The following is an 11,379-nucleotide window of genomic DNA, read 5'->3' on the forward strand; positions in this document are numbered from 1 at the left end:
GAGCGGCGCCCCCTACACCAGTGGTTCTCAACCAGGAGATGCGTACCCGGGGGGGGGGTACACAGAGGGGTACGTCAGCTCATCTAGATATTTACCTATTTTTACAACAGCCTCCATGAAAAGCACTAGGGAAGTCAGAACAAACTAAAATTTCATCGGGACACTGCCTTGTTTATACTGCTCTACACACGATACACTGAAATGTACGTACAATATTCATATTCCAGTCGCTTTATTTTAGAATGATGTGGTACAATGAGAAAGTCAGCCATTGTTCAGTACTAGTGCGCTGGGACCCTCTGGGATTTCTATGTCTGACTTTGCAAGCAAGTCGTTTTTAAGTGAGATGAAAATTGGGGTACGCAAGACAAATCAGCCCCCTGAAGGGTACAGGAGTCGTCGGGAAAGGGTGAGAGCTGCTGCTCCACCCCACTCTCTGTACGCGCCCATGAATGCTCTGCTCCCGGCTGTGCTGGGCACCGTCTCTCTGCCCCCGCCAATGACCCTGCGGGGCCGAGGCAGGGAGGGGCGGAGGGCTGCGGGTTGCCCCGTGGCACAGCCCCCTGGGCTGGGCCCTGCTGTGTGCTGGGCGGAGGAGGCCAGCCCTGGCTGTGTGTGCTGGGGGAGGCAGATGCTCCCCACGACAGGGCCTTACAGCCTCTCCTGCTCCGAGATGCGGCTCTCCTTGCCGTCCTCCTGCGCCACGGGCTGGCGCCCCAGCAGGGTCTCCTGGACAGGGAAGTCCTGGCGCTCATCGTGCTCCTCGCACCCCGCCGTGGCTGGCTGCTGGGGCGGTGCCAGCACCACAATCTCCACGGGATCCGGCAGCTCCAGGCCCTGCCAAGAAGGGGGAAGGTGAGGTGAGCAGAGGAGGGGGTCCCGTGGCAGCCCCTCGAGCTGGCACCGTGTGGGGCCAGACCTACGCCTCTCCTCGGGCTGCTGCTGCCCCCTGCTGGGCTGCTGCGGGATAACGGGGCCTACGCCCCCCCCTCCCCACCCCCTGGCACAAACCCCCCCCCCTCCGGGGCAGACGCACGGACTCTGCCCCAGCCCCCTGGGAAGGCCCCACTGCCCTCCCCCCTCACAGGGTGGTGTCCCCTCGGGGCCAGGCTTGGGACAACACCCCTTTTGCCCCCACGGGGACAGGGCCCAGGCTGGCTCCCACCCCAGGGCATCTCGCTCTCCACTTGCTCTGTCGTCCCCTCTGGCCCGTCCCTGCTCCTCCACGCCAGCGAGCAGCAGAGGGGACCCCGGGGCCTGGTGCCGCCTGCCCGGGGAGCAGCAGCCGCTCGGGGCAGAGCATGTGGCCTGTCCGGGTGGGCTGGGAAGGGGAACCCCCTGCTCGGGGCCAGGTCCCTGACTGTGCTCGGGCGCCTGGCAGCTGCTTTCCGGCCCCGGGGAGCGTGGGCGGCGCTGGGTGACGTACCTGCTTCTGTGTGCACTGCTGGAGACCTAGACGGGGAATGGGGACAGAGGGGGAGAGTGAGACTCTGGCCAGGCCCAGTGTGGACACCCGGGGTGGGGAGGGGGAGAAGATGAGAACCCCAGCCAGGCCCAGCCCAGACACCCCACGGGTGGGGGTAGAGCCCCAGCCAGGCCCAGCCCAGACACCCCATGGCGGGACGGGGGGACTGCCCCGGCCAGGCCCAGCACGGGATGAACACGTGCTCACCTTGATCTGGGCTCTGCCATTGTGTCCCCTGCTGCCCAGGGTGCTACAGGCCAGAGCCGTGGCTGGGACTTGACTCAGCCTCACAGAGCTCCCAGCCTGCCCTGGTCAGTGGGTAAAGCAGCAGGTGCCCTGCCGGAGGGAGCCAGGCCGCTGGCACTGCCATGGCAGTCTGGCGTTAGCACGCATGGGCCCCAGAACCATGAGGTTTATCCCCAGAACAAGCTGAACTGTGATGCCTCGAGCCTGGGCAACGGCAGGCCCCCGGTTGGCAGAATGGTGGGCTCAGCCGTGAGCGGTGGAGGGCGAGCACCCTGCTGTGCCCAGGCCCTGGCCCAGCCCAGGAGTGGAGGGAGACGCCCGCCCCTCTCTCCCTCCCTCCCGCGCCCCCCGTGCTCACCTTTCTGATACAGGCAGAAGACAGTGAGCCCCAAGAGACAGGCTGCAGTAACGGCCATAATGGAGATCAGCACTGGGGAACGGCCACGGCCAGGCTCTGACAAGAGAAAAGGGAGACGCCTGCTGAGCCCTGTGCTCCCAGCGTAACGCCCTCCCCCTCACACTGAGCCCCTCTCAACCACACCCCGCCTACAGCACCCATTGCTGGGGAGACCCCCCCCCACACCAACAGGAGCGGCAAGTACTGCATATCTGCATTCAAAGGGAGCCTGAAGCTCCTCGCAAACTGTATTGTGTCTGCAGGGATCAATGCGTCCACCAGTGAAATGCAGCCAACTCTGGGGAGGACCTGGCAGCTTTCTACAGCTGCACAGCACTGTGAAACAGGGACTGCAACAACAGGGGCCGGAGGGGGGCAGAATGGACTCGCCCCCCCGGCGCAACACGCTCGCCCTGGCAGAACGCACTGCCAAGCGTTAGCTGCCACACATAGCCAGGCCCTTGGTTCTGTGCCACCCACGGGCAGCAGGTGCAGCAGCGCCGCACGCCTTAGCAGGGAGAGCGCTGGGGCAGACTGGCACAAGGTTCCCCTTGCCAGAGTGCTGGCCAGACTCGAAAACCCTGGGGTTCCCCATCCAAGAACTCACCCACCTGGGATCTGCACAGCTGTTGCACGCTGACAGCCACAGGCTGCTTGGCACTTACCACAAGCCACATCCAAGAGGTTTGTCCCAGTCGTCTTCAGCACCAGCCCCAGTGTCTCACACCTGCAGAGAGGGGCAGAGCTGGGTTCATACCCGGAGCCAGGAGGGCAGCAAAGCACCCTGCACGTGGGCACCGGGGAAACACGTCTCACAAGGAGGAGAGCTGCTGCTGTGAAAGGGGCCCGGAGCTACGAGCTGGCCGTGCGCTGCAGTGCGTGGGGAGAACAGCACAGACCAGGCCCCAGGGAACTCAGTGGGCTGGACCCCAATCCCCTTCCCAGCGGTTCAAATCCAGAGCGAGCCCCTGGCTGCAACTGCACTCACACCCGGTAGCCAGACCAGAGCTGAGGAGACAAATGTGGGGAGCTGCCTGCAGGAAGGGAGGGGCCCGGCTGGAAGCCCGTGCCCCCAACCACGGGATTGGGCCCTGCCCTCTGCCTGGGTAGCAGGGAAGGGAGTGTGATGCCCTCCCTCAGGCATCTCCTGGCAGCCACCCGCCAGCCGGGGGTGTTTGCCCCGGCCTGCTGCTGAGACGGGAAATACCTGTGAGCTGCAGCGGCTGCCCCTAGGCCTGGCCCCAGGCGCTCTCCTTTGGTCCCTGGGCCGCAGGGACACGGAGCATGATGCGCACGATGGGCCGTCTGGGAGCCCCACGGAGCACCTCGGCAAGGTGCTACTGGTACGGCCCGCGGGCTCCTGGCCTGCAGCAACGGGGTTGGCCAGGCGACGTGGGCTCATGGGTAACCCCACTGTCCAGCAGTGCACCCAGCTCCGGGGGCTCACTTCAACCAGGAAGTTGAGCCATTGGGAAGGGTTCGGCAAAGAGCTCGGAGACTGACTCAGGGCTGGGAAACCTGCCTCCAGGAGAGCCTGCCACAGCATGGTGGGGTTAGTAGGGCCAAGAGACGGCTGAGAGGGGACTTGGTCGCAATCTCAGGCCCTGTGTGGGGTGATGTCTGCTAGCAGACCGAGGCCAAAAGAGAGCCAGCCGGGGGGAGCTGCAACGTGACAAACGCAGCCAGCAAACAGGGTGCAAATTTCAAGCAGAAAGTGTCATTACCCCAGGAGTGGCTTCCCAAAAGACAGGGGGACACGCAGCCCATGGACTCTTCAATGCAAGACCAGCTGTCGGGTTCCCAAAGATTCCCCCAGGGGTTATGGGGTGTGCCATGCAGGGGTCAACTCTGCTCCCCCCCAGTAGTTATGAGGGGTGCCATGCGGGGGTTAGACTAAGGGTCAGACTGGGTTCTTCTGGCCCTTTTGTCTCTGCTGTGCAGCCGGGGCGGCGCTGGGCTGGAAGGGGAGCTCTCCGGGGCGCATGGCCAAGGGACGGACCTTGCAGCCCGCTCCACTCACCCACGTGCTGCACACTGCCCAGCTCCAGTGGTGGCAAGAGCAGCAAAGGGGAGGAAGGCAGCTGCTGGGCCTGGCAGCTGAGATGACAGGATGGCTGGGGTGCTCTGCTTGCCCCTGTGCCCGCTCCCCCGGCCTGCACTCACAGTCTGTGCCACCCCACCCAGGCCCTACCAGGGCTCATGTCACCTGCTGCTGCACCTATGTGGTGCACCCCCACCCCACCCTGCCCATGCCACCTGCAGCAGAAGCTGAGCTGGCATGAGCAGCACGGGCTGTGGGGCAGAGAGAGGGCTGGTGTGGGCGCAGCCTCAGCTGCCTTTGAATCAGGAGTTTCGGGTCTGTACCTCGTCCAGGGGCGGCACGGCTCGGAGGCAGAGGAGGTGTTGGAGAAGCTGCCATGTTCACACGGCACGCAGGCTGTGTCTGAAAAGTTGTCGGCTGAAATGGAGCAGAGTGGGCAACGGGCAGGTCAGTGTCATGCCAGGGGAAGGCAAGGTGGTTTGCAGGTACCAGGCAGGGCCCCTAGTTCCCAAAGCCCTCGGGCAACTGCAGCAGGGGATGGAACAGCTGAGTGATTCCAGCCTGTGCGCGTCTCCCCAGGAAGCACTGGGTGCCCCTCACTAGGGCAAGACCCTGGCACCCCTTGTAGGGGAAGCCCTGGTGGGACTCTGATCTGGGGGGTGTGATCCCTGGGCCGCGCTGGGGTGAATCAGCTCCAGCCCTGGCCCCCAGCAGGGGAGCTCTCGGCTAGCTCGGAGCATCACCTCACCTTTCCGAGCGACTCCTTCGCCCGGCTTGCAGTTCGTGATGTTCATGCAGGTCTGGCAGTCGGGGCTGGAGCAGTACATGCCCTGCTGGCACTCGCACACGGCATTGCGCTTGGTGTCCCCGGGGCTCCTCGTGCGAAGTCCAGTGTCTGGGCAAAGGGGATGAGACAAGCGTCCACAAGGGATCAGCACTCCAGGGAGTCGGTGCCGGCAGCACCTCCTGCCAAGCAGGCCATGAGCCAAGGATGGCAGGTGAGCAGGGGGTGGGTGCCAGGCTGCAAGGACCCCAGGAGCCGCTGAACATTAGCCAGGAGGCCTGGTTTCACCTCCCCCAAGAATGAACACCCCCAACGGCACCTACTGAGATCGCAGGATCTGTGGGGGGTGCAGTGTCTCTCCTTGGTCCAACTGGACTGGAAGTGTCCCGCCTCGCACGCCCCGCAGTCAGTGTTCTTCGAGGCCGTGCAGTCAGACAGCAGCTTGTCTCCTGCAATGCAGAGCACAGCAGGGGTCAGCGAAGAACAGCGCTCCTGCTGCCAGACCCAGCACGGCCAGACCCAGCCTCTCCCAGCAGGAGGCGCTGTAGGGAAGACTGAGAACCCCGGCTGCCTCAGGGGAGCAAGGCAGAGAGTCACGTCCCAGCCCCAGCCAAGGCTGCCCGGAGTCGGGACACTGCTCCATACCTGGTCCACAGCGGCTGCAGCACCTGCCATCATGCTGATACTGCTTTGGGGTGCAGTTCAAGTCGCTGCCAGACGCCCAGTGCTGGAACAGAAGAGAGCAGCGAGTTCAGCCAGGGACGGGTCCATGCTCCATGACCCCCCCCACCCCCCATTCTTCCTTGCCCCCTCGCTCCTGCAGGCAGCTCGCTTGGCCTCTGCATCCCAGGCACTGCGCAGATGCTGCTCCCTGCACTCTCACCAACACCCACGTTAACCACAGATCGTTGCACAGATGGGTTCAGCTGCCTCCGCAGTGCCAGGCCTCCCTTGAAGTGGGATCCCACCGGTTCCGGTGTGGTGTGTGGGTGCTGCTCTCTCTCCTGCTTCACCTCGCAGCTAGTGAGCGCAGTGCCACTCGGGTGGCAGCCTGTGCCAACAGGGCACGCCTGGGTGCCACTGACAGGAGTTCCCGCCCTGCCTGCCCCTGCCCACGGGCTGCCAGCTTCAACCCCTGCCGCGGGGGGCAGGGCACAGAGCAGACCCAACTGCCCCTTCCTCCCGTCGCCGTGGGGCCATCCTCCCAGGTCAAGGGGGGCTGAAGGGAGGAGCCTGTAGGCACTGGGGCTTGGATCTGGGGCAGCCCTGGTGCCCCAGGGGAGCCTCTTCTCCCACTTGTGACAGTGACCCACCAAGCCCCAGCCCTGCACCGGCAGCGGCTCAGTGTGCAGCAGGGCCGGTGCCCGGGAGCAGGGCCGGCTCCAGGCACCAGCGAACCAAGCAGGTGCCTGGGGCGGCCAATGTAAAGGGGCGGCAGGACGGCGGGCTCTGGGGTGGCAATCCGCCCTCGGCAGCGGTGGGAATTCGGCAGCTGCTCCGTCACAGCGCGCTTCGCGCTCGGCACCAATTCAGCGGCGGGGACGCGACTCTTCTTCGGTCGCCGGCAGCAATTCGGCAGCTGCACCATCACTCCGCCTCCGTGTTCGGCGGCGAGGTTTTTTGTTTTGGTTTTTTTTGCCGCTTGGGGCGGCAAAAACGCTGGAGCCGGCCCTGCCCGGGAGTGGCCAACGGGCGCATGCTGGCAGAGCCCTGGCTGCCCCGGGGAGTTCTCTGAGAAACAGGATTTGGGCTGAAAGGGGAACCAAGAAGAAAGACTCTGACATCCTGTGTCACTAGCAGCCTCCATGTTGGGAAGGGGAACTGAACGGGGCCCAAACCCCCAGCCTGGGCCGGGCCCCTGCTTTGCCAACCCTCCAGGATTGTCCTGGAGTCTCCAGGAATTACAAATTAAACGTTAATCAGAGATTATGTCCTGTGCTGAAACCTCCAGGAATACGTCCAGCCAAAATTGGCAACCATAGCCCCTGCATCTTCCCCCTCAAAATGCCTAGTTCAGGCCCATGCTGCAGGCCTGGCCCAGCCCCTCCCCACATTTGCAGAGTGGAACCCCGGAGCCTCTGCTTGGAATCTGGCAGCCCCAGCCCCAGCGTTGCGTGTTCAGCTGCCATCTATGCTGGTTCGGGAGCACCCCGGCGTCCTTGGGGAGTGCCGGGCTGCATCAGGCCGCTGTTTACTTTTGCTCCCTTGCAGGCCTGGGACTGGTGCCTGTTGCATTCCTGGACACTGTCACAGCTTGTATCCTCCCCCAGCACCTTCTTTGTTACCCAAAGCTGTCCCATCCCTCTGGCCAACTCTCCTGCCCCTCAAACCAGCCCTGCCCCTGCTGTCCCTATTCCACAGTTACGCTCCCTAACCGGAGCCAGGGTCCCGGAGCAGCAGGAGGGCAGTGGCTGGGTGTGGGCTCAGCTCTTGCTTTGTCTCTGGTGGTTGCTCCAACCCCCTATTTCAGAAAGAAAGTGAAAGTGAAGCCAGCAGCCTGGCTAGAGGGGAGCAGGGCAGCAGCCTGGCCCCAGCTCCGGCTGGGCCCTTTGGACAGGGAATAGGGACTCCAGACCCTGCCCTCCCTCCCCACTACACCCCAGTCAAAACCTGGAGCCCCAGGGGTGCCAGACAGCAGGGTGGACCGTCTGGGGGGCAGGGAAATCAAAGCAGATGAAGGGAAATTCCCAGCCACAAAAATGAGGAACCAGCAAACTGCGAGGCCAGAGCAGGAGCCTTGGTTCTCACAGATGCTGCGAGCCCAGGTTCCCTCCAGGCAGATCCCCGAGCCCAGGATAGGGGAGAGGACAGAGATGGGGGATACGCGCTCCCCTCCCCTCCCCTCGGGGCTCTCTCCCCCACCCCAAGAGCGGAGCCTGTAAACACCACTGGAGGGGCCCCCTGCGCAGCTGGGTATATTCTGCCAGCCCTGGCAGCTCCAGGGCAGGGATGGAAGACGCATCACAGGGCCTTTACAAGGAACCTGGGCAGAGCCTGGGGCCATGGGCTGTAGGGCGGGATCCGCCCTGTGCACTCCTGGTGCCATCGCTCACGTCGAGGGAGCTGTGATTCCAGCCAGCCAGAGGGAGCCCCGCATCTCGCCCACCACACCCCAGTCTGCGCGGCACCAGGGGCTGTCGCTGGCCCCCTCCAGGCCGGAGAACACCCTCCTCCGATCGGCCCTCGAGTGGCACCAGGCTCGGGATTCGCTCTGCCAGTGAGGCCCACGGGAGGGGAAGTGGGGCGGTGCCAGCCCTCTCGCCCCCTCGCTGCCCGGGCAGGGGCATTGGCTCCTACGAGGCTGCAGGGCAGAGCCCTGCCAAGCCCCCAAGCACCCTACGGGAGCCGGGCTCTGCGTGCCAGGGCTCTGCAGCCGGGTGCACGATCGCGGGCTTCCCAGGGAAAGTAAGTGAAACTCACCGTGAGCAGACAGCCCCCGAGCAGCAGGCAGAGCAGACGGCAGGGTGGCATGGTGCAGCTGGGCCTTTGGCAAGCAGCTGGGAGGGAGGCGAGGCAGAGCTGCTATAAACTCCTCAGCCTCAACACCCGCCCAGGAAAGGGGCTGGGCAGCCCCCAGCAGCAAAACTCCTCCTCCCTCGGCATCCACCGCTGGGGCTGGCCTGGGCCAGGACTTCCCCAGGCAGCCTGTGGCCAGGGCCCCGGCAGGGCAGCGTGTGCAAAACAGCCAGGCGGGAGCGGCCCCCTCGCCGGAGCCACGTCCCCAGGGGCACGGAGGGTGCCGAGAACCATTAACCCGAACTGCAAACCCCGTGTGCGATGGAAACCGTGTCAAGCCAGGGGGTGCGCCGCCCCCCGCCACGGCACCCGTGCCCCCAGGCAGCTCTTGGCTCTGTGTCAGCCTGGCCACAGCAGCGAGTCAGCCTATGGCACTGGGCAGCTAGGAACTTCCAGCGCAGCCTGCAGGCAGCTTCCCGCCCCGGGGCAGACAGGGCCATCGCCCCACAAGGCCCTGGGGACAACAGCAGGGCCCATCAGTGCCGGGGGCCGCTAGGGGCTGGGGCACGCCGTCACTGGTGGGGAGCAGCGGAGGCCAGTGCATCGGAGACACAGGAACACTGGGGTCCCTTGGTGATCTGCCCCCGAAGACAGAGGGGGCAAGCCGTCTGGCCCACCCAGAGACTGTGCGGGGGTCGAGTGGGACAAGCGCCGGGCTGCCCCTTCTGCCCACCAGACTGAAGGGTCAAGCTGCCAGGATGACTATGAGTTACCAACATAATGTGGCCGTGACAAAGGCAAATGCGAGCCTAGGATGTCCCAGGTGAAGCAGCTCCAGGCACTAGAGAAGAGTAGTAATGCCATTGCCCAAGGCCTGGTGAGCCCACAGGTGGAATCCTGTGTGCAGGGCTGGGCACCCGTGGTCAAGAAAGATTAATTTACACTGGAGCAGGGGCAGAGCCAGAGAAGAGTGACTAGGTGCCCAGGAGACTGGAGGGCTGATTTCATGAGAAGAGCCTGGCTTGGTTAGTCTAGCAAAAAGCAAGCTGAGCGAGCCTATGAGTGCGCTCTGGAAACACACTGGGGATGAACCCCAGCGAGGGTGAAGAGCTATTGAAGCTAAAGAACAAGGCTGGTACAAGACTGAACAGCTAGAAACCAGCCAGGAACAAATTGCAGCTGGAATTTAGAAGGTTACGGACCATCAGAAGCTGAGGTTCTGGACCAGCCTCCCAGTAGGAGTTCTGGAGGCAAACAGTTTTACAAGCGAGCGGGACCAATGTATGGTGTCCCTAGCCTCTGTCTGCCAGAAGCTGGCAATGAGCGACAGGGGATGGATCACTTGGTGATTCCCGGTTCTGTTCCTTCCCTCTGAAGCCTCTGGCACCGGACAGTCGGCAGACAGGGTACTGGGCTGGATGGGCCTTTGGTCAGTCCCCAGAGCGAGGGGCAATGGGGCCTGGCATGGCAGGGGCGTCCCTGCTCCACCCACTGCGAGGGCACTATTTACAAACCGCAGTTGCCAGACGCACAGTGGCCTGCCCAGCCTTGTGCTGCCAACATGCCCCTTCCCCTCGGGGTGGGCCCATGCCGTACCACCCAACACACCCCGACTCCCTATGGCCAGAGGCCCCCCCGGACCCACTATGCCCCACACCGCCCCCCAGACCCACCCACAAATGCCCAGCACCCCCCCAGAACCCCCACTCCCTAGTGCCCCAACACACACAGATCCTCTGTGCCCCTTCACAGCCCAGCACCCCCCATAAATACTCCCCACAGACCCACTCCCCCAAGCTCTGCCTCCCGGCCGCATTCACTGGCCCTGCTGGGAGGTGACTTTGTCTGCCGGGCTGAGCCGGCAGCGAAGGCCAGGGCTGGTCCCAGGGCTGGCAATCGCTCTGGCCCCTCGGGAGTGGTGCGATCAGCCAGGCCAGGACCTGCCCCAGCTGGGGTCCCTCAAGACGCACTTGCCTGGACGGGCCCAGCCAAGCCCCCCACACTGTTCCCCCCGCACACACACCTGGCTGAGACTGGCCAGGCTTCTGCACCAGTCCCAGGTGGCTCAGCTCCGGGGAGACAGGTGGGGCCCCACAGATAGTGGGAAGCAGAGACTGCCCAGAGCCGGAGGTGCACTGGGGTCCGGCCAGGGGGCTGAGAGAAGTAGGGGGTGGGGACAGGGGGTGGAGAGGAGCCCTCAGCCAGCTGGCGGGCAGTTGGATTAGTTGGGTTCCCTGGACTGTCTCTCTAGGGTCTCCGGGGCCCTTTCGATCATTTCTCTCCAGTCACAGGGATTTGTGACTCCCTCCAGGTTCCTATCAGCTGTGTCAGTCACCTGCAGGTCCTGCCCCCCTCTCCAGGCCAGCAGAAGTCTGTATCTATGCCTGAGCAATTCTGGGGAATCCAGCCCCTGCCAGCAGGCTGGGATCCTGGGGCCCACACGCAGGAGGGGGTGTTTGTGCTTTTCCTGCTAACAGCCTGGAAGCAGAAACTCGAGGTTTCAGTTCAGTTTCTTGAGGTGGGTTTCAGTAATTCCCATCTGGGATTAAGCTGTGAAGATGAAATGGAGACCCCCATGAGGACACAATATCTGCCCAGAGGGCCCCCCCAACAAGGGGATAGTGTCTCCCCAGAGGACCCACCCTCCCCGAAGAGGGCAGTATCTGCTTTCAAGGGCCATGAACACAGAAAGAGGGGAGGACAGAGAATCCAGCAGCTCCTGGTGAGTGTGGGAGGCTCCCACACTGCCTCCCTGCTTGGAGAAATTCCCAGGGGATGTGGCGAGGGCCCTGTGGGTTCCAGACTCTTCTGCTTTCTGTAGAGGAGAATGTCCCAGGGAGTTCCTGTTGCTTTGTGCATTTCCCACTGCACATTCATTGTAGAGAGGAAACCCTGGCTGGGGACAAGGGAGAAGCTCTTGCAAAGGTTTATGCCTCAATGCCCACGTAAGAATACCCAGGACACCTGAACACAGACCCAGGTTACAGGGA

General features: G+C 63.6%; 1 protein-coding gene across 1 annotated transcript; it reads right to left on the minus strand.

Annotated features, from left to right (window-relative positions):
- Positions 1 to 231: 231 nt before the first annotated feature.
- CD40 (CD40 molecule) lies at positions 232 to 8,917 on the minus strand. Its single transcript, XM_074969538.1, has 9 exons — positions 8,354 to 8,917; positions 5,579 to 5,660; positions 5,257 to 5,382; positions 4,898 to 5,044; positions 4,473 to 4,566; positions 2,774 to 2,835; positions 2,070 to 2,165; positions 1,427 to 1,452; positions 232 to 837 (listed from the first exon to the last, which is right to left on the minus strand). Exons 1-9 carry the CDS (start codon positions 8,402 to 8,404, stop codon positions 652 to 654), a joined length of 870 nt encoding a protein of 289 aa, XP_074825639.1. The 5' UTR covers positions 8,405 to 8,917; the 3' UTR covers positions 232 to 651.
- Between the last annotated feature and the right edge of the window lie 2,462 nt (positions 8,918 to 11,379).

The sequence above is a fragment of the Natator depressus genome, chromosome 13 (assembly GCF_965152275.1).
Source record: "Natator depressus isolate rNatDep1 chromosome 13, rNatDep2.hap1, whole genome shotgun sequence".
Classification (NCBI taxonomy): Eukaryota; Metazoa; Chordata; order Testudines; family Cheloniidae; genus Natator; species Natator depressus.